General features: G+C 41.5%; 1 protein-coding gene across 2 annotated transcripts in view; it reads right to left on the bottom strand.

Annotated features, from left to right (window-relative positions):
- Window positions 1–24,139, bottom strand: part of PRKCA (protein kinase C alpha) — a 436,189-nt gene that overhangs the window by 406,382 nt on the left and 5,668 nt on the right. For both annotated transcript variants that reach the window (XM_088468544.1, XM_088468543.1), the window contains exon 2: window positions 21,581–21,612. In XM_088468544.1, the coding sequence (XP_088324670.1) occupies window positions 21,581–21,612 (32 nt within the window). The remainder of the gene's footprint in view (window positions 1–21,580; window positions 21,613–24,139) is intronic.

Here is a 24,139-nt window from a genome sequence, read left to right on the forward strand (position 1 = left end):
TTGTACACTCAATAAAGAAGACAATATGTCTACATAGACTATATTAGGTGAGATCTATTATGGATATAATGTTAGAATTGTGCAAGAGTTTGTATTCAATTCTTAGATGGACTTTAGACTGCACTTGCATAGAAATTAGTTGTTCCTTAAAAAATATAAAAACAAAATGCACTGTGCCCAATTTCGACTTTCCAGGGGATTATAATCCAAAATTCTAAACTAAGGAAATCGCATAATGTAATTATTTAAAACAAAAATCTAAAACAAAAATCTAAAACAGGAACACTGGAAAATCTAAAAATGCCAACGAGTATAATTTAATTACAGGGTTTATTGTAGTAGGGAAGCACCGGAGACACACTACAACCCATGATCAATCCTCCAGCCATAAACTGAAGAAGGAATGTTGTCCTCTGGAACCAAGTCCAACTATAATCACTTTCAACAATTTATTGTGAAGTATCACACGCTAAGCAGAGACAGGACAAGATGGTGTCTCTGATAAGAAGAATGAACTATCATCCTTAACCTATAACTTGTGTAAAATTTTCACGAAACCCTGCAAGCTGAACAGTGACACCCAATATACCGCTCTCCCTTACACTGACAATACCTAGCATGTACTGTACAGCGAGATTCCTCCATCTGGATTAGGAGATGAATAGCCATCACACCAATTGTCTCAAGCTTGTGCAAGGAGGTTCAAATGAATTGGGTGTGTATTTTTTTTATTACTGTTAAAAATATTAAATATTAATATCAGTGTCGGCTCCTACCTTTAACTGCTGGTGGCACACGTTACACCAAATAGAGATAATCTACTTTAATTGATATTAAGATATTGCATACAGCAACACTCCCATAAAACAGTGCATCTCCGTGCATCTTAATGGTCATCACCCAATACATGTCCAAAATATTTCTGGGATTGTGCATCTCAATCACTACTGCGCATCTGAGTGCACAATGTGGGACGCATGCGCAGTGAGAGTTAGTGACTCAGATGAATGCACAGTTGAAAAAAAAAAAAAAAATCGACCATTTCAGCAAATATCAGCATAGCGTGCGATTTAGAACCAATATGTTTGTGCGCTATCTGGATAGGGTAGTTCAGAGTTCACTATATATGCGCTATTATATAAAATAAGCAACATCAGATACAATTGTCAATTGTACTGTTATAAATACATTGATACCCCCCCCTACCCCCATACGTTTTCAGTGCGGGAAAGGTGCTCCCACACAAAGGTGCAGCACCCCGAAACCACAACACACCACCCCCTGGTCAACGAGAGCGCAGTTCTACCGCCCATCTTCATATGGTTTAAACATTTGTTACGTCCAGTCTGAAGTTACATTTTAAAAATACACCAAGAAATGTAAATACATACTGTACATGTACATGTTAGCGGTGTGACTCAACAGGACATTAGCTACAGAAAGAGATGAAATGTGTCTTTTAAAAATAACTTGGCATTTTGGATTTTCCTCCACATCAGCACTTTTATGTGTGGTGGGAGGTAGCAGATCACATTTCTTATATTTTGCACAGCAATCTCCTGGCCTCACAAGTACCAGGCCCGTCTGTTAAACAATGAGCCAGTCATTTTTGGACAGGAAAATATGGCTCCCCCATGATCCCCACAATACATCTTTGTTAGCACAGACTTGTTTTTCTACAGTTTTGTCAAAATGTACCAGTTTACAAATGTACAAAGAAAACACTTAATCACTGTTGCTTGCAAAAACTTGTGTCATTTCAATGTTACTTGTGTTCCATGACATTACAGTATATAGAATAAGATGCACACTGTGGTATAGGGCATTATAGGCATATTCATTTATAAATAAAACATACAAACACAGGATGGATGGATATATACAGCCGCACACAAGCGGCTGTACAAATCCATCCATCTCATATACAGAAGGTGGTGCCAGACAAGTCCTTGCTGCATTTGCGAACCCAGCACTGTGACCAGCATCGCACTCTGGGATCACCATCGCAACCGATGGTCACGATGGTTGCTTCTTATGTCAGGCTGCGGGAGCTGAAGCTTCCAGCAGCCAAACCAGGCGCTGGTCATGTAAGAGGCCAGGAATCTACATCCGTTGACGCAGACCTTGGCCTCGTCACTCCCGGAATAGGGAGATAACACGCCTCCGTTTCCGGGAACAGCGACCAGGCACGCCCCCACTCCACAGCTGTCAATCATGCTGCGGCTTGGGGGTCTGCGAGCGAGATCGAAGGACCCGTTCTGCACATGTGCAGAACGGGTCCTGCGCAGACGCAGACCCCCAAACATTTGCGTTCATCCTCTAATGAATGCACATCTCCGAATCAGGCAATTACTGCGTGTAACAGAGTAAGATGAACAGAAAGTACATAGTGCCTACACCCCATTGTAGGAAAAGACAGATCAAAATATAAAGGAATATGTACAGTTAACAAATGTATATAGCAATGAAAACACGATACATGTAATTACACTGATATTGTCTGAATGTTAGTGCTGAAAGCAAATAAGAGGATGAAAAGTAACAAGAGGAAGTAACATGGTTTACAGAAGCAAAACAATATATCTAGCTGCATTGATTAATCTAGTCAGTTATTTGTCAGCCTACATCTCTGGGTCACCATGAGCTAAAATGTCACTAAGGGGGGGAATTCAATTAACCACGAAACCAGCCCAGAGGCAGCACTGAACAGTGATTTTTGTTTTTTGTCAGGTCTGATCAGACTGTTAACGGGTGCCGCGCATAGGTTTGTGAAATCACGGATTGTGTGTGTTAACGTCCATTAACACATTAATTTAGCGGGCTTTAAAAAGGGTCTCGGGTGAAAAAGGGACTGGAATTGAATAGCCCCATGCGTTAAAGCCCGAGGCTACCACCCTTTTTACATTAAAGGAGCTAATTGAATTCAGCCCTGTGTTCAAAAGTGACTAATGAAACAGATCTGCAAATGGGGACCTCTTTTTTAGAGACATGTTCTCACCAAGTGACCAGACCCAACCCACACATGAAGTGTCGCTCTACAATCCAGATAATGGTGATGGTGGTATATTTTTATAAAAGGGTTTAAATCATGGAATTAGCCTTTAAACTACCATCTTGTTTCATCTTCATCTCCAGACTCCAGAGCTCAGGACCGTCTCCAAGATGAGAATTTTCTAAACCATCACAGCTGCAATATTCTCATATACATGTAAACCTGCTGTGTAACATTGTACTAAAAAAAGATTTTGTCTAAAAAAAAAAAAAACTTGCCTTTAGACTAATTTACATAACATGCTCCTGGGTCATAAATGTTTTCTTATAAACTTGGTAAAATGAGGTCCCGAAATTAGTTGCAGTGACTTTAGAATTATGCATCTTGGGTAAGCACTGGAGCCACCCGCAATTGGTCCAATTTTCGGTAAAATCCTCCTTGAGCCCAGAACAAGCCACTGGAGTGTCCACACTGTGCAGTCTTGCCAACGGCTGAATGATATATTGTATCATTTATTAGTTTACGATTTATCATTGCTCCTGTACACACTAGAACAACCATCTTTAAAGCCTCGTACACGCTGGACGGTGTGTGTACGGAGCAATATTGGCAGCGGCCTGCAGATGCCAATATCGACGAACGATGGTGGGGGACGACAAGGGGTGGGGCCATGATGAATTCGGCAGCATGGCATCATTAATGATATTCCCAGAATGAACTGCATGTACAGACAACTGGGGATATCGTTAACGACCCGCGGTAGCGCGCATCGTTCAGTTCATATACACTGGACAATTTTAACAATATATCATTTATCGTTCATAAGAATCATCCAGTGTGTATGCTCCCTTAGATCATTAGGTGGGAATGGCAAGAGGTGACGTCTTTAGAGGGCAAATCGGAACGACATATCGTCTGGTCGTCTGTTTGGCCGTACACACTAGATGATGTGCACTACATTAGCAATATCTTTAGGTTGTATATGGAGCAGGGCCGACCAAAGTCCGTTGCTAACGACCTGTGGGAGCGCGCAATCATGCGTACACACTAGGCGATGTAGACTGGTTGTCTTTACGAAACGGCAAATTGTCCCAATATCGCTCCAGTCTGTACCCAGCTTTAGAGAAGGTCCAGAGTTTGTGGTCTTAACCAACTGACCCGCCCATACGACCAGTGATCAAGCAGCTCAGTGGCAGTTTCGCCTGTCGCGGCTGCCCAGCAACCTCGACTTCAACAGAAGTAGCAACAAATAGCACAAGCCATGGCTTCTGCAGTGCCCCGAGCACTGTGGCCAGCAGTGATTGGGCAGCCCAGCAGCGCCGGCACCCCTTCCTGTCAGATGCTTATTGACCAATTCGCTCAACAGCCTAGTCGTAGGAATAGAACTCTGTTTAGTGAGGAGCATCCCTATTGAAGCAGATAATGGTCGTTATGTATTCTCAGCGCTCGCGAACGGGTCTGAATCAGGCCCAGATAGCATTGCTTGAACTTAGCTTGCTATACTGTGCATGAGAGTCATAATCAGATAATAATAAATAGAGTTGTTCACTTTTTATCATAAAAATTAATTTGGGGTACTTTGGACTAAGAGTAACGCCTAACTTCAAGTGTCAGAGTGCCATTACTGTGGGACCAAAAAACATTGGGCCTGATTCAGAGTTGTATGCAGGACACAGAGCTGCTGCATTTTTGGACGCAGCTGCTGTGTGTAAATTTGCTAATGCTGTAGGAGGTGTCTTTGCAAATAGCCGCCCACTGCAGGCTTCTGTGCACCACTGCTGCGTCCGTTGGATGCAGCATCGGATCACTTGCGAGACCATCCGCCAGACGAGTAACCTTCAAGTTACTCAAAATGGCTGTCTCACATCCGTAGCCAAGGGAATCTGCTTTGGAAAAGAGACACTGGCCTCGGCACTCCCAGAAAACAGGGGCGTGCCCCCCCCCCTTCCCGTTTTCAGGTATGCTGCCCAGCACAACTCCCCCTCGCCACCAAACGGAGGCAGCCAATCAATCAATCAGACTGCAGCTTAGGGGAACTCTGTGCGACGACGCAGGTCCCTTTCTACACATGCACAGAATGGGTCATGCGCTGTCCCCACCACCATCACATTCAACTCTGAATCAGGCCCATTATCCCATAATCCGCTTATGTTACATCACAATAAATGAACACCCAAGGATTTCCATGCAAAGTTCCCAAGATGCTTTGGTCCACATTTATTAAAATCAGTGCAGGGCTAAAGTTCAGAAAACTAGAGAAAAAACCGTTGTGCACTGATATATATTAGTAAAACTGTATATTTATGGATTTCAAAAGTTTTACAACCACTAGTGTCAATGTCAGGAGTTGAAAATTGCATCACTACATTTCTATGACCCAATACCCATTTGTGAAATAACTCGCTCTCAGGCTCAGCGCTGCTGAACCGTCTAATTAAATACATTTAATGCAAGCTAAATGCATTGACCCCACAGACAAGTAATGAAAATAAATGTTAATACCTGTAACCGCAGGTCAAACGCATTTGTACTTACTTTTGTAAACACAAACAGAATGCACAAGAATGTTTGGACAAAGGCACAGAATAGGGGCAAACATCTGAGGTGCATATCTTATACAGGATAAAAAAATATTTCTGCGTGTGAACATCTGTTTTTGGGGGTGGAATTCTGTCGGCACTACTTCTGCCCAGTTTTGCTTTACAAATAGACCCCCTACCACCCCCACCGTTATATTACACACTGAATAAAAACTCTTTATGTGGGTTGGAATGGAGACATTTTCAAATGCCATAAAAACAAGATGTGAAGCCAGCCAACAAGTGTTCTTTGGGGGGACAGATTCATAGTTTCACTATTACAGGGCTACACATATATATGACCCACCCACCCCAAGTGAGAGTCTAAAGATTGCTATACTTCTCAAAGCCAGGCTAAATATAAATAAAGTAGAAAGGCAAATAGTTGTTAAAGGTCAGAATTACACAAATTTGCACTGCTGCCAAGCAGGAAAGAATGATTCCAGGATTCCAGAAGCTTGATGTGCAGAACACGTGGGCTGACGACATAGTAATGCGAGACACAGGCCTGCTCAGTATAACAGCTCCATTCACTCCTGTATATAACTGAGGGTGTAAAAAGTAAGTTACTGAGGGCAGCCGCACAATATGAGGGCTTCCATTCATGGTGGGACACATCAAGTACACAGGCCACAGTATAGGGACCCCTGGTTAACACACAAAAACATGCTGATAAACAGATGTCATAGTATAGGTGAGTATAGCTTAGGCTTCCTGTCATGGCTGTGTGCCATGTCAGTTTAAGAAGGTTCTGATGGCAGCGTTAGCTTTACACATGACGGGAAAATGACAATACATAATACAGTGCTCCCTCTTTACACCACCAGTTTAATTAATAGGAATTCTAGTGAGAGTGTCAATATAAAGACAGTGAAATAATTATGTTTAAGAACTTTTGTGCAGAAAAAAAGACCTATTTGAGGGTGGTGTTATACAGAAGTGTAATAATACCACCAATTTAAAAAGACAAACATATGATTTTCGACCTGTGTATTACAAGTCGGTATCCAATCACCTATTAAATGATAATTGACACCCTCACTAGTGAAATATTTATTTAAAGTCACATGAAGCTTTTAACTTTTTTTTTTTCTTTCGTTTCGCTGTACCAGAGAAACATATGGTAATAAGTTAGTCTACGGCAGGAACTCTATCATTATTTACACTAGGGATGTGCAGGCTCGGATAGGTTCGAGTTTGCACGTGGAGTTCGGATTTTTCCCTCCAAAAAAACGGAACTCAGAAAGAGGCAAAACGTCATCTTACATGGACGAACATCATCATTCCTGGTCTTTTGTCCAGTAATGATGATGTTCGTCCATGTAAGATGACGTTTTGCCTCTTTCTGAGTTCCGTTTTTTTGGAGGGAAAAATCCGAACTCCACGTGCAAACTCGAACCTATCCGAGCCTGCACATCCCTAATTTACACTAGCGTTTACTTAAACATTTTATAATCACAACCTCCCCTACAGGTATAACAGATGAGTAAAATTAAGGCATTGAAAATTCATCAATGTAGGCAATCGGACAAGCTGCAGCAGCAACAGGCTTCCATCAGCAACCCTTACCTTTCACACTTCTTCCTGGATGTATTACATCAACAACAATTAATAATGATCAGTGTTTTGTGTGGGAGATGTATCAAACTTTCTAAAAGGGACGAGTGAAGAAGTTACTCACATCAACTAATCAGCTTCTGCCTATTTTATAGAAGGTGCTATAGAAATTATAGCTACAAGCCGATTGGTTGCTATGGAAAACTTCTCCACTTTAGAAGGTTTAATAAATTTCCCTCTTGGTCATTTAAAACTGCTATTTGTTTTCAGGTGCTGGATGCTAAGTGTATACTGTGCACCACACTAATTATATCAATAAAAAAAATAAGAAAATAAAAAAAAAAAATCAGCTTTTGCTTTAAACCTCCTACTACCTTTGCCAATGTTTTACCCCACTCTCTGTTCCCAACGTCCTCTCTGTCTCACCACACTGCCCTATAGGATGTAAGCTATTTCGAGCAGGGCCCTCTTTCGTGTTTTGTTACATACAGTAATCATGCTTTTTGTATGTTGTAATTATATATTTATGACAATTTATTGTCTATATCTGTCTATGGCCCTCACTCAGAGCCGTACGCTCTGAGCAGAGCGCACGCTCTGAATGAGGGCCGCCCTCCATAATTATGGAGCGTCCTCCTGGACGCTCGTATAGCTGTGGGTCACCACCCACAGCGTATACGAGCGTGCAGTTTAATGGCCGCGATGGTCTTGACCATCGCGACCATCGCCACTGCGAGCCGGAGCCTGCGGTTGAGTTTTTCAACCGCAAGGCCCAGAGTGATTTTGGCTCTATCAGAGCCAAAATCACTCCCACTGACATCACTAGTGATGTCAGTGGGCCGGCTTCTGACGGTAGGCGTTCCCTTGGGAACGCCCCCATCAGGGAGGCATGCCCCCGGCACGCCCACCAAAGGGGGCATGCTGTCAATCAACATTGACAGCACGCCCCCTTTGATCAGACACAACGAGCAAAGGAAAGTCCTTCGCTCGTCGCGTCTGGCGCATGCGCACGACGGAGCTCCCGCCGTCGTGCGCATGCTCAGTGCACAACATCGACCCACTTGCGAGCGGACAGCCGCTTGCGAGTGGGTCTGAATCAGGCCCTATATTGTTTACTGTGTACACGTTTGCCTATGTACCATGGTAGGAAATAAAAGATAATATGCCTTTTACAAAAAAGATACTAATCCAAGCAACTAACTTATAAAAAAAAGTTTAGCCCATCGCCTTCAATATAAATGTTACCAGAAAAAGAAAACACAATATGAACAGTTCCATACGATTTCCCACATAAAAGACACTCACCGATGACTAAAATTACTGAAAAAGAATTAGATTAAAACTAATTTTATTAAAACAATGATTGTTATTAGAAGTCTCAAAACTTTTCAAACATCCATTAAAATGATTTCGTTAAGGGGCTGGGTAAGAATCCCAGTGGTGAGGATGCCGGCAGTCAGAATACCCAGAGCAGCTACTCAAGTCACAATCCTGGCAGGATTAGGCAAGTGTCCTAACCCACCTTCCCGTAGCCTAACCTCTCGCAGACTAATCCTAACCCTCCCCCCGCCCCTCCTCCCCGCAGCCTAACCCTAACCCTCCCCCTTGTGCCTAACTCTAAACCTAACCCTCCCACTTACGGTCGGAATTCTGGAACCAGTATTTTGACCGCCGTCGGGATTCTAGCTCCTGTATTCTGACCACCGGCATCCCGACCACATCCCTCATGAAGACGCTTCCAATCGGACATTTCTGGAGGAGTATTCAGTACTTGCCACAGATTCGAACGTAATCATTCAAATATAGCGATCATCTCAACAGATGCCTTTAAAGTCCTAAGTAACACAGAGCTCCATAAGGATTAGCCAATGAGTCCCACAAAGTCACTTTTATCCAGAATAAGAAACTATAAATATCTAATCCAATTGTAGTGCAACAGAATTTGCTAATGCTATTGGAGTAAAAGTTAATAAATGTCACTTTCACAATGAAATTATCTAGGCACAGTGGCACCGCCACCTGCCATCACTTTTGTTTAGTACATATAGAGGCCTGGATGATCAGTGACTGTATATGGGAAATCCCAGGACAACTAAAGTGAACACTGAGTTTCTAAACTTGCCTAACCAGTGTGTTTGTATATGTTACCACCTAGGATGTGGCACCTCACGACAAAAAAAGGGAAACATACCAGCAACATCAGAGTGAGATCCATCTTTTGGAAGCCACCTAGATCACAAAGGTATGAAGAGTCAGGGATATAATCTCACTGGGATAGCAGCCATTAGGTAAAGATGTGTCCTTATACATCTTTGCTGTAGACGCGCTAAAAAGCCCCTCTCGGCGCCAGGTCTCGTGAGACTCTGATAGTGCTGGGAGTCTTTTTATGTCAAAAATGTGTCTAAAAGTCTCAATGCAATGCGACTAGGAAGCACCAGCAGACTGTGCTGATTATTTAATATACAACACTTGTATATCTATGTGCAACTGTCGAGTTCCATTGTGGTTCATATACAAACTCAGGTGCATACAGATATACAAGTGTCGCATATCAAATTAATCAGCACAGTCTGCTGGTGCGTCCTAGTCGCACTGCATTAGGACTTAGATGTATTTTCGGCAAGAAAGACGCCTGGCGCTAGCAGAGTCTCAGGGGTCCTGGTAGCTCACTCATGCCAGGCAAGTCGTGCTACGTGGTGTATTAAGGCTAGATTTTTGAGGACACATCTGTAGTGAATCCCTTTATTTCAGGCTAAAAAGACTTTGTAGCAAAGACTAAGTTTTTCCCTGTGACCCCAGTTACTCTCTGCCATACTGTCAAATTCATAACACTAGATTGAAAGGTCTACTGACATATTACAGTATTATAAAATAAGTATTTTTGTCATTGCAGTTATTGTTTAAACCTTAATATGCAGATTGATGGTAATGCGGCTTCTGAAGTCTATCATGTTGCTTACCACTGATCAGCTCCCTGAAGGCCGGTACACACTAGACCATGTATAGTGTGTACCGACCTAGTCAGCGTCGGGACCCGGCAGGGTGCCGGCATTGGCAAGTGCGTACACACCTGCCAATGCCGTGACGACGGACCAACAGAAGGGCACATGCAGGTCCGACGGGCGATATCGCTGACAACACATAGGAGTGCGCATCTTCAGTGACATAGCAGGTACACACTAGACCACTGGTTACCAAACTGGTGCCGTGGCACCCTGGGGTGCTTCAGGGCACTTGCAGGGGTGCCTCGGGTTGGTGATCCAGTACCAAACACAATTATTTTTAGTCAATGTGATTGGCAGCCAATAGCACTGGTTTTGCCTATCAAAAAATGTGGACAATCAGAATCGCAGCCCTGTCAACCACCAGATAACTGAACCTAAAGGGGTGACATATAAGCACTATTTACTTAATTTAATTTTTGCTGATTTTCTCAATAAGAAACTTTTGGCCCAGGGGTGCAGATGAAAAAATGCTGATACTCTAGGGCGCCGCAATTCGAAAAAGTTTGGGAACCACTGCACTAGACTATGTGCCCAATGTGTCGTTCCGATATGCCGAATCGGACGACATGTCGTCTAGTGTGTAACCAGCATAAGAAGCTCGCATTCTGACTTCAAAGGGATCTGTTCACATAAGTGATTAAGTTGGAATTTATGACATGTTACTGAATATACTTGCTCATTGCTCCATCATGAATATTCAAATGTCTTGAATATGTCAATTTAATAGTTTAATTAATGTTAAATAAGTTATTGGATACCCTTAAAACTAAGTTTAGGAAAACAATGATCAGAATGGCTATCATTTATTCACATCCAGTTCTGTCAGTATCTTCCTACATAAGGAAAACCATATACTGCTGTGCACATTGTGGTTCCTCTTGTTTAAAACTGCACTCCAATAGTACAGATCAGGGCTGTCTTGTTTCCACACCTCATTCCCAGGGAGCTCTAAAAATGGGAAATGATTAAAACAGCACATTGCGGGTGGGAAGAAGGAACAATCTTATTCTGCAGTCATGGGTTTTATAAATGTTTTCCATAATGTGTGGGAGCAGAGAAAGGGTTCCATCATTTCCTGGTATGTAGGACCGTCTGTTAACAAGTTTTACGATAATTACAGTGACAGCACAATACTAAACCAACATAACCGTACAAGCCGCAACAGGGTACAATGCTGCAGCTTATTTCTAATTAAATACTGTATACTGTGGGAGGCTGCATAATAATCACACTTTACTGCCATCAGAAAAGTGATCACAGAGCCCATCTACTGTATGTCTTTATGTAATGCAACATACCACAAAATACTATTTTGTGACACTATGTGCTTACTACTTTGGGCTCCAAAATGTTGCAATTGATGGTCTTTTAGGGGTCTAAATATCACTTATTCTAAAATAAGGTCCATTCAAAAATCTTTAATTACAGACCTAATAAATTCTACATAATATAAATTCATAGGTTTAATAGGTGTAATAAACATATCCTCCAGGGAAACAATACATTGTACTTCACACATGAAACCTTCAATAAGTACTGCTCCACTTCCTACAACAAGAAAAAAATGTTTTACATTTCCTTTTTTTTTTTTTTTTTTCCATAGAGAGACTTAAGATGTGGTCACAGACATACTCCAGTTTCATTCAAAGCCAATCCATGGCATCTGAATCCTGTTGTTAACTATGAGAGATGCCATCATCCTGCCTTAGAGAATATGACCACCACAAAATACACTGCTAGACGTCATCAGTCCCATACCGTCAACTAGCAGAAAAATTGAGGTCCTACAGTATGTCAAGGGCCTCACAGTTTGGAAGTACTTGCTGCCACCTGTATTGCTTTAGCTCATCTCTGTGTACACAACGCAGGACATTTCAAGAGGAAAATGTTGTGTTAGGCCATTGGTTCCCTGGGACACTTGCAGGGGTGCCTCAGGTTGAGGCAAGTCAATGTAATGTAAATATGTGGACAAACAGAAGCGCAAACCTGTACACCACCACATAACTGAACCTAAGGATGATAGGTAAGCACAGTTTACTTCATTTTACTAAAAGAAATTCTGAATCTCTCAATAACAAACTTTTGGCTTAGGGGTGCCGTGAAAACAATGCAGATACTCTAGGGTGACGTGATTCAAAAAGGTTTGGGAACCACTGTGTTAGGCTCTACCATACGCTCTGCCTGGACAAAAAGTACTATGCAAGTATTTTGTGTATTTAGAGCCTGTGATTTCCACTACAGAACACCTTCATGCCGTGCTTAGAGTGTACCCTATTAACACATGAGAAACCGCAAGATTCAGGCTTGGGCTTCCATTGCCTGGTACACACTTCACTAGATCGTATACTGTGCATTCTGGTGACTAGCATAACACTGACACCTGTATTTACGGAGATCCCCACAATAAGTATAAATATAACTCTGAAAAAAAGCTGTTCAATGCATGAACTACATCACATGTGCAACCTCTGGGAGGTGTCAGTGAAATTCATGTCATGTTATTGGTCAGAAAGTGTGAGGCCTCAGATCCCTAATGCATGGGCAGACTGCTTTCCATGTATAACATGGCAACTCGTACTTTGTGGCAGATAGAAGTGCTCTGTAACTTGGTGGCTGCATTAGACTGATAGCAAATAGCAAATCTTCCACAAGAACAAAACAAGGATATAACCATTTCTAAATGCACACCACTACATGAATGCAATCATTTGTTCTTTTATATATTGTTTACATAACAATATTTCCATATTTAAGACGCATACAAGACAAATGCCATGTAAACAGTGACAGAGAGGTAAACACTGGATTCAGGTGCAACTTGTACCCGGATCTAAGGACATGGAACCCACCTAGTACAGTATTAATGTACCTCTAGACCTAGAAATCATACGATAGGGCGTCCGGAGGGAGTAATATCAGAACACCCACACCATTTTTAATTGGCCTATGATGTCACTTTTAAAGTTTTTGGTGTTTTAACATCTGTCACGCACATGTGTGAGAAACTTACACCACGCTCATAGATCCACATCAGAGTCTCCATCAGACACAGAAGTCTCTGTAAACTAAAACAGAGGACACCTACAGGTTCTTGTAACGTGATTAAGGAGGAAATATAGGGACAGGCCCTTACCCTGCTTCCTCTATCGTAAACTCAGTATGAAGGTTTCAGTTAAGTTGAGAAAGGAACAGCTTATGACACATAAATGAAGAGGCCAGAGAACACCATAACATTATTACCTATTTATAAAACATTTTTAGGGTGCATAGTTCAAAAGCAGTTGGTTCATGTATCTATACAAAAGGAAAGCCTGGCCCATAATAACTGCCTCACATCTACTAGCAATGTTTGGGAAGGCAGCCAGCTCTGGCATGATTCGCTGTTTGATATGGTAAGCAGAATTCATATACATATTTATGTACACATTGATACACACTTGGGAAAGCCTAGATAAAATTAATATACATTTTAATCAATATACAGCTTGGACACAAGAAGCAGAGTAGTAACCCATTCGCTATTTAAAATGACTGTAACACTGTATTTAACACAAAGACACATACAATGTGTACTGGAATATAAACCTCTGATCTGTGCTTTATTTCTTTTTGAGATAGATTATCAAACATTATTTGTTCATGAGCCTAATACAGTTTTTCTATTATATGCACTAATTAGCTTAAATGCATCATCATTATATATACACCAATGAGATATTCAAATTATGGGAAGTGTGTGGGTGGAATATATTTCATTCTTTCCAAAATCTAAACTGCCTGACCAATTAGGCTAATCTCCTCAATTTAAGGCTCATAGTGCAGACAAACAGTCATGGTTACAGGGTATGAGCTTCACAGGCAGATCAACTGCTTTATCCCAGAATTAGGTCAGATGTCCAGTATACAATATTCAAGATATACAGTTCTCCGTGCGCACGAATCACTCAGACACTGACTGGCATGCAAACATACTCCTGTCCAACCGCCAGTGACTTAATACACCATACTGTATTTTCTGGTTTTCAAACCACAGACTACAACTCACCATCGCTCAAATTCTGCATACACAATTTTCTTCCCAAACTGAGGTATAAAGCATTAATGTCTTTTATGGGAGGCACGGTCTAAGCATCATTCATTAATTGCACCTGTACCCACTAACTTATAATTCCAGGGAAAAAAAAACAACACACACCTACACCAAGTTCGCTATTTGTGACACTATGTAACTGGATGGACATGACAGATCCAACAGCATCCTATTAGTATAAAAAATAAAGATGGTACTGCAGTCATCGTAATACAAACATAGGCAAATACAAAAACTGTTCAGAGGTGGTAACATCTCCTTCCCTACACCCTCATATTATAGTGATACAATCCTTTGAACCTTTTTCCAACTGCATATTATATCAGCTTCTGTGTAAAATTATCTGTCTTGCAATCAAACACAGTATTTCATTATCCTTAGCAGACTTTGAAGTGTGGGGTTTATTTATTTAATTTTTAATTCTGTCTAAACCAAACTAACAAAACACTTATCTGGTTTCCTTATAAGCAGTCAATATTTGAAAATGATTTTAGGTCTGGATTCAATTAGCCGTGAAAAGCCACGGTTTGGCGAAAAATTTTTGCCGGTGTGAACTTTTCACACAAAAATGTGTATCGTGCAATCCTATTGCCGAAGTTTTCTCATGTGCGAATTCTCCATAGACAAAAAAAACAGCGACTGTTTTCACCATCTCGGAGCAGGTGCAAAATCACAATTTTTGTTTAAAAATGTGGGGACTTGGTTCAGAACCCCTTGGGCACTCCCCCTAATGACAAATTAGGCAAAATTATTTTTTAATTACCTTCATTTGGCCAATAATAATAACAACAACTTAAAAGTGGAAAATAAGATTAAAGTATTGAATCAGGTATTTTAGTGGCTGTATTGATGGAGCATGTGTTTAAACATTGCAGGTGTCTGCATCTGGAGTATTTTCAACATTTTTGAAAAGTGCACTTATTTCACAGGCAGGGGCTGTATTGCCATAATCTCATACTATACCATCCCTACAACAGGATCTCTACTGCTATTTGCTCACATCATACCATCCCAACAGCCAGGAGCTGTACTGCAATCTCCTCTCATTATATCATCCCAATAGGCAGGGGCTATATTGCCATATGCTCATATTATACAAATCCAATAGACAGGAGGCTTTACTGCCATATCCTCACATCATATCATCTCAACAGGCAGAAGCTGTACTGCCATATGCTTACATCATACCATCCGGACAGGCAGAAGCTGTACTGCCATGTCCTCCTAGCATGCAGGGCCAGTGCTACCATATTCTAATATATTAACAATATAACAAGCAGGAGTTATACTGCCATATCCTTTCAACATGCAGGGGCATTGCTTCCATATTCTCATATTATAACAATATAACAGGCAGGAGCTGTCCTGCCAAATTATTAAATCATACCATCCCAACAGGCAGGGGCAGCCATATGCTTACATCATACCATCCCAACAGGCAGATGTTGGGATGCTGTACTGTCGTATCCTCCAATCATACCATCCCAACAGACAGGGGCATTACTCCCAACAGAGAGTCAATATGGTGTCAAACCAACCCAACAATCAGCATATGTAGTGACATGCCAACCTTCAAACATTAATCTGTGACCTTTCTCACATTATACTTAATTGGATTAAACAATTTGAGAAAATGTAGTAAATTATAAAATCTTATACGCCCTTTCAATCAAAATGAGAAAATGTACAGCAAAAGATTTTCGGTAACTTTACCTTCTCAGCCTTCAAAACCTTCTAGTGCTTCCCACTTCTTATAAAACCAGTGAATTACGCAGATTTCTTTACTAATACCCAGGGCTGCCATCAGAAATGGTGGGGCCCGGTACTGACAAATTAGGCAGGGCCCCCCTCGCTCCGGGGTATGGGGCAGAAGTGGGTGGAGCTGTGGATGTGGGTGGAGCTACTTTGGGGGGTGAGAGACAGGGAGGGCTGGACCTATTGGGGGCACAGATTAATCGTTTGTAAGTGCTGTTATATTACTTGCTGTGCTGACATTTTCATTTGCATGTTTTTAATTTAATATATCTATGCACAAGATGTTTTGTGTGTGTGTATATATATATATAACATACATACACAAACAAAAGCCTCTGGTGCTTAGCTATATTAAATTAAAAGCATGAAAATGTAAGTGTCAGCACAGCAAGAAATACAACTGCACTTACATACATACATACATACATGTGGGTATATATATATATATATATATATATATATATACACACACACACACATATACACTGTATATATACACTATATATACACACACACTGTATATAATACATAATACATAAATTAGGCACTCCCTCCCTACAACAGAGCCCAAACTTACCTGGACACTCGGCCATCTCCGCGTCACTAGTGGAATGCAGCTGCCAGAGAAGAGGAGAAGAGTCTCGGTGGCATTTAATACATGGAGCCGGTTGCAAGCCAATCACAGCTCATGGACCGCTGCTGACCGCTGCTGATTGGCTGGATGCTGTTCCGCGAGCTGTGATTGGCTCGCAGAACTGCAGCCAATCAGCAGCGGCCGCTGCTGATTGGCTGGCTGCCGTTCCGCGAGCTGCTGTGATTGGCGAGCTGCTGTGATTGGCTAGCGGCCGGCGCCTTATATTAAAAGCCACCAAGTCTCTTTACTACTTTGGCTGCCCCCGGTGCATTCCTTCTAGCAGTGATGTGCGGTGCCGCACATCACTGAATTTCACACCTCCGCTACCCGGGCCCCCTCTCTCTCTGGGCCCGGGACTGGAGTCCCCGCAGTCCCCCCCTGATGGCGGCCCTGCTAATACCCCTTTCAGACCTAAGATCAAGAAAATTGCCAGGTCTATCAATCCGGCATATTCCCGGGTCTCAGGCCGACCCTGGTAAAGAGTAGGGTCCTGGACCCTGGAAGAAGAACCAGATTTATTTTTTTCCACATATACCAAAATCCCGGGTCGATGCGCGTTCACGTGATGTGTGTGTGAAAGGGGTATAACTCACCTCCCAGCAAATAATTACACAATTCCCACCCAGCATCACCCTAATTGTTAATGGCAAACACTCAGTGGTGTTCAGAAAAAAAAAACTTTATACACAAAATATTCATCATCTAAAAGACACACATAACTGAGAATACTCAGGCCTATAGCGAGCCACAGCAAAACACATTACATAAAACAAATGAAACTAACTTTTTATTCATAGCAACAATTGGATATGCAGTTAGTATGTCTATACTCATCATGCCAACATGGTTAAAATATTCACATCTAACATGTCTATATAGAGAAAATGCTAACATTAACATTAGGCTTAGTGTAAGGGATACCTCAGAAATTGAACAACATCATCACCATGTTGACATTATGAATGACGACATGCTCACCATCCACATAATATTCGGAACCCCAACATTTGTATGTGTGTCTTCCCAGGGGTGCAATGTTAATGCTGGAATTATTTTGTGATATAGAAAATTGTCGTAGCTAAATAGTCTTTGTCTATAATACTAAAATGTTTGCGAATGAAATCATAGATGAAACCACTGCCAAATACTGTCTAGCTATAAAATTGCTCAACCCCCATGAGGTGTACTGAAAGTCAGCTTTGTATGTAGCAGAATGTTTAGCATGTTGGATGTCTTACAGTTTTATTTTTCATTGTTTTATAAATGTTCTTCAGTATTTTATATATTCAAGACACACTATTCAACGTTCCCAATACTATAACAATGTCCCTTGTAGAATAAGAGACAATATCCTATGCTCCTGTTTAGATGAGGAGATAAAGCCTAGGATTACGTCACGGTGTGTTTTTACTAGGGATGTGCAGGCTCGGATAGGTTCGAGTTTGCACGTGGAGTTCGGATTTTTCCCTCCAAAAAAACGGAACTCAGAAAGAGGCAAAACGTCATCTTACATGGACGAACATCATCATTCCTGGACAAAAGTCCAGGAATGATGATGTTCGTCCATGTAAGATGACGTTTTGCCTCTTTCTGAGTTCCGTTTTTTTGGAGGGAAAAATCCGAACTCCACGTGCAAACTCGAACCTATCCGAGCCTGCACATCCCTAGTTTTTACATTCAGGGTAACGAAAAGCTTAAACAGAAATCAATCTTACGCTAATCACCACTGATCTCAGCTACAAGACTAATGATAAACTGCAACAAATGTATGGCCCTGCCCTTTTACATCCATGTCCATTATAACCCCCAGAGGTTATACCTAAAACAGCTGCTTCTGGTGCACCAGAGGTTTTACACTGTGTCCTGACATTTGCACCTTAACATAAAGATTTTCCCTACTTTTCACCTGCTCAGGGGCTATGCAGGAAAAATTGTGACAAAAAATTGTGAATAAAAGTACTGTGTCCTTAAATTGTGATAAAAGCTTTCTAGAAGCATATTTGTAAAAGTGGTGAAAAATGATAGAAAACCGTATTTTTTGTGGAAAATAAATAGTCCAGTCAAATTGGGTGCCAACCTATTTTTGTGTCTGTGAAGTGCACTTTTAAAACAAAGATTTGAAAATGTCCACCTGCTACATGTACCTGCAATCGTAAAAACACCTGTACCCATCCATACAGCTCCCCAAGAAACCTATTTCACTACTTTTTATCCTTGTTCCCCCACTTTATTTTCACCCCAAAATTACATGTCTTTTTTGGGGTGTTCGAAGGTAATTTTTTTTTTTTTTTTTTTTTTTTTGGCTGATTTGTCCTTTAGGTAGGTGTCCAAAGGGTTCTGAATCAATTCTCGACATTTTCACCCCAAAATAGAGATTTTGCACTTTTTTCCGCCTGCCACTCAGTTTTGAAACTTTTCCGCCTGTTTCAGTGCATTGAGTTTCCGCTTAGGCGAATTGGCCCCGGTATTGAATTTGGAGATAAGACACCAACAGGCAAAAAGCTGCAATAGGTTAAACTTTTTTGCCGATTTCGGCTTTTCGCGTCTAACTGAATCCGGCACTAACTTTGAACCACAATTTTCAGGCCTATGTCTTCTTCTGTTTGGAAGATATGACTGCAGGGATACTGTTGCTTATCCGATTTTCTCTGAACTTTTTGATCCCAGTATTTTTTATGCCTTTTTTTTCTCCCTTCTAACTGCAAGAGTATTCCACTTATGGGCACTGGCTATATCAATCCCAGAGTCAGACCATCCGTTATGAAACCTAGGCTCTTAACTAGGGTCCAGTGGACACTGCAGAACTGGACTAAGTGAAGCACAAAAGTCAGGTGCCCCCTGCCCCCCTCTTAAGTCATTCTTACCATGGACTGATCAACAATTAGGCGCATCAGGCTGTAGCCTAGGGTGCATGCTATGGGGTGGGGGGAGGGGGAGAGCAGCACCCACGTCTCCAAAAAAATGAACTGTTTACTTAAACCTTCATGGGCCTAGCTCCCTGCAACTTTCATGGGACAGTGTGTATAGAAAAAGAGAAAAGTGACAAGGCCTACAAAGCTTGTCTTATCCCGGAAGGCACAGGAGTAGTCAGAGAGTTGGTGCTTGGTGCGTGTAAGTTAGTACACCTTACAGTAAAAAAATTTAAGTACTTAATTTGTTTTTAAATTCTGGATGGGGGAGAGCGCAGGAAGGATTCATAAAGTATTGCAAGTAAACCTAATTATTTATCGTTATATAGCATATTTTCAATATCAATGTACAATTAGGTTGTAAGATGTAATAGTTTTTAAACTCATCTCTCAAGGTGAAGGAGTCCAGGATGAAAATTTGTCATAGGAGCACATAATTCTTATTAGCAGCTCTGATCCTAGGTTAACTCCATCCCCAAAATGCTTGTCCTCCAATTTTTACTGCATTTCACCTCACGCCTTTATACAAACAGTGCAGCAGCCAGCGGGATCGCAGACAGGAGTCCCAGATGATCCGCAGGGGGGCAGGCTGGATCACTATTGGTTTACTTTAATTTTTTGTGCTTTTAAGTGTAATGTAGAATTCTCTTTTCCGTATTACCAGATGTCAAGTTACAGATTTCCTTGTGGTGCCTTTTCAACAGTTTTGGATAAATGTAAAAAGTACTGTAACTCTATTGGTTTAATGCAGTGACAACAACAACTCTATGCTCTACTTATAGTTAATCCAAAACAATTTTAGTAGCAAACAAAACAAAAAAGCCATTTCTTCCTTATTATTTATTTACATACTTTACCAGGAAGAAATACATTGAGTGTCACCTCCACTGTTGAAGTATATTCTAGAAATATCATATACAATTGTGACCTGGTTACAGATAGAAGGCAAACCAGATACCTACCTGTTCCAAAAGGTTGCTTCACTGTGGAAAGGTCCCAAGTGCTGCATTGGAGGTTTATGGCCTGAGAGAACCCTGGGTGCTACATGTGAAAATTCAAGGTAAAGTCTGTGGAAAGTTACTGGGAGCGACAGGAGAAGTTTACACTGTCCAGGACAATCACATCAATCTATAGATGTGTCCTCGTACACTGTGGCTTCAGAGGCGCCCCCAAACAGCCCCTTTCGGCACGTTAGGTCCCGAATGAACCGGCCACGCGTCTTTTTCACTTCAAAATGTGCATCTTATTTACACAAATAAAAACAACTGGAAGCAACAGAACTACTTTGCTAGATTGCACTGATCCATTTGATGAGCGACATTTGTACATCTGTGTGAGAATGAGTCTGAATCTGTATACAAAGTGCTTTTTTTTTCACGCCAAGTTCTGTTTTACTTTATCTGCGACCTTGTGGGTGTTTAAAACTAATTCCTGTGCGGTTAAAGTTGCAGAACAGCACCTGTAGTACATTTTGAGTGGGGTTTTGTTGCAGGCGCCAGGCATGTTACCAGAGACCTGCCCATGCACAGTAGACTTTGGCACAATGCCAAAAGGTCTACTGCACCGCAGAGAAAAGGGGAAGCGCACAGAGTCTGCACACAGGCCCCCTCCTCTCTGCCCACCTGACATGAAACATGGGTTTACCAAGGTGCAGTTACTTGCTCTTTCTTGCTTTACTCCCACCTCAGAATCAGGCCCAAAGTCTTCACGCATAAAGAACAAAAAGTGGCTAGAAAAACTTTTTGAACCAGAATGGAGCATCAGTCGTAGCTGGATGCAAACAATCTGTCTGGTGGGAAGGAAAATCTGGTCCATTTCCCGGGGTTTGGGAGCAAATTTCTATTGTTATTTTCTCCCATACATTACCAGATTTTCCTTCCCACCAGACAGATTGGACAGATATATCTATAGGTGTGTACGCAGCAGCAGAAAGTAATCACACAACAAATAAGTACTATATAACCCCTACTGGGTCATGTCAGTCAACAGCATTTACTTACGCAAGTGGGTTAAAAGAAATCCAATTAAAATAAAAAGAATTTAAAATAAATCATCTTACCTTGACACTGAAAACCTTGTTTGCCAAAACCCCTGAAAAATAAATTAGAGTGTTAATTTGACTACAAGTATTTTTTGAAACAGGACATTCACAAAACATTAGACATCCACTACACAGTGCAAACCATCCTGGCCCTGTATTTACCTAAATGTACACCAGAACCCACAGTTTCACAGGGAGCAGAAGTTTCCTCAGGAGAGGTTTTTGGCGACGGTAGGGTATTCCCAGGAAAGTACATGGAATAAGAGCACTAGTCAGTGGCAAATGCAGGATTTCTAGCGGGGGGTTTCCAAATGCTTGATTTTAGAGTGAGTGTGGCCAGTCCATGAAGAGGGTATAATTAGCACTTATCCAGCTTTAATATGTTACATACATAATTGCATAATTCCAGCATATACAGGACCAGCAATCACAGAAGCTATTATATGCAGCAGTAGGTCCATCCTGTCTGAGCAGAGTGGTTTTTTTTCAGATGTGGGCATCATTCCAGAGCATTGGAGCAAGTCCAGGAGTCTGGCGTAGCAGCAGAAGAACCTAGCACTGCCCTGGACATATATGTACATATTGGTTTCCTTATGTACTGGATAGTGTTTTATTATACAGTATTAATAGTTAACCCTATTGATGGTCTACAGCAGTGCACCCCTAACAGTGCATATTTCCCATTCTCCTAGTTGGTGCACAGGTTTATTTATTACTGGCTGATACATGTTAAAAGATCCACAGGTGGAGCTAATCATTTCATTTGTGATACTGAGAAGAATATGCAGCACTAGTAATATTCTATTATATTGTGGTCATGGTGTGTGCTGGTGAGGGGGGTTTCCAGGCAGATGGGAACACCCCCTACGTTTACCTATGCCAGTACAAAAACAATGTGTCATTTTATGGAGCAAGATTACCAAAATGAGATAGAGGGGTGGATAGCAAGCATTTTTATGAGTGTTCCTTAGTGATTCGAGGGGAAAACTACTATTTCAACTCTGCAAAAGGATTTCATTTTCTCGTCCCATACTTTAAGTGGAACCATTTGGCAAAAATAATGCATTTCTAGGAGTACCTCGGCAAAGTAATATACAAAAGTGCTACACATCTACTCAAATACAGCCCCAACCTTACTCATGATCAATTAAATCTATAAAGGAATATAAGCCAAGATAAACTAAGCAGTATGTAAGGAGAAACCAAAAACGTTTAATTTAATACAAGGGGTGCTTGTACAGATGTGCTACAAGTCGTGCCACACAAAGCGGGAGCGCAAAGCGTCTTTTTACTTTCAAAAGCGTCTTATTCGCACAATGATGCGAATAGATAGCACAGGCAGCTTCTGCTGATTAAAATGATATGCAGCATGCCTATGTTCTCTGTGTGACTGCGTGTGCATGCGAAACGCTACATTACAGCCGCTGGCACGTAGCATTTCGCATGCAGATACACCCGCACTTGCTGGGAGAACATAGGCATGCTGTATATCATTTTAATCAGCAGAAGCTGCTTGTGCTGTGATGCGAATAGATAGCACAAGCAGCTTCTGCTGATTAAAATGATATGCAGCATGCGTATGTTCTCTGAGCGAGTGCGGGTGTATCTGCATGCGAAATGCTAGGTTACAGTGCCAGCGGCTGTAACGCATCATTATGCGAATAAGACGGTGGGGTGTTCAGCACAGTACAAGTGTCTTCCACCTCTCCTCATACTTCTAATTTGTGAAAGCTACCCACAAAAGTGGTGAGTAGGCTGAGCAGGTCCATCCACACACACCCCAAGGCACAAAACCAAGGCATTTTCTTAAGTGTACTTCATAAATGGCCTCCAATGTGTACTAGGTAGGTAATAACGGAGCAGCAGCAACATATTTCACTTTAATTTGTCAGATGAAAAATTATGATTTTCATTATAAATGACAGCAATACTATTATTTACTGCTTACTATCAGGGCTGAAAATGTTTCCCACGCAATAGCATCTTAGACATCTGGTAGATTTTTATGTCCCAGATTCACAGAGAACAGTCAGTGAGCAGCTGGATACGAAGCAGCATTAGCACAGAGTAATCAGCTGGCTCAGGGTATGTGGCTCCACTGATTAACAAGCTGGGTAATATACTGTAGATTGTTCATGCTACAAACAACCTAGGTTTCTTCAAAATGCCTGCAAACTCCATCTTTGCTTGTTGAATGTTAGGGACGTTGGGCCTGATACAGAGAGTACAGCGCGAGATTGTGTAGTGCGGCTTGCGCAAGCTCACAACATGTATTCCCAGAACAATCAGCGCACGCATATTCATCCTATGCAGATTTGCGTGATGCTGCCACTTACATCAGCCTGCGTCTGGGAGGTTAGTAAGGGCTGTCCCAATGTACTGCAGTCCAAGTACAGTAAGGGCGTGTTTGTGCAACTGCAAACAGATGCAGACCAGGACACAAAGGCGTAAACATCTGGGAAAATCTTTATTTAGAGGTGGTCAGGGGCAGGTGTATATAGCAAATAATTGTGACCTGCACTTAAGAACTACCATTGGCTTTTTGCAAATTAACTACTGATACTAGCTGGTGTTTTT

The sequence above is a fragment of the Taudactylus pleione genome, unplaced genomic scaffold (genome assembly GCF_031769625.1).
Source record: "Taudactylus pleione unplaced genomic scaffold, aTauple2 ptg000012l, whole genome shotgun sequence".
Classification (NCBI taxonomy): Eukaryota; Metazoa; Chordata; class Amphibia; order Anura; family Myobatrachidae; genus Taudactylus; species Taudactylus pleione.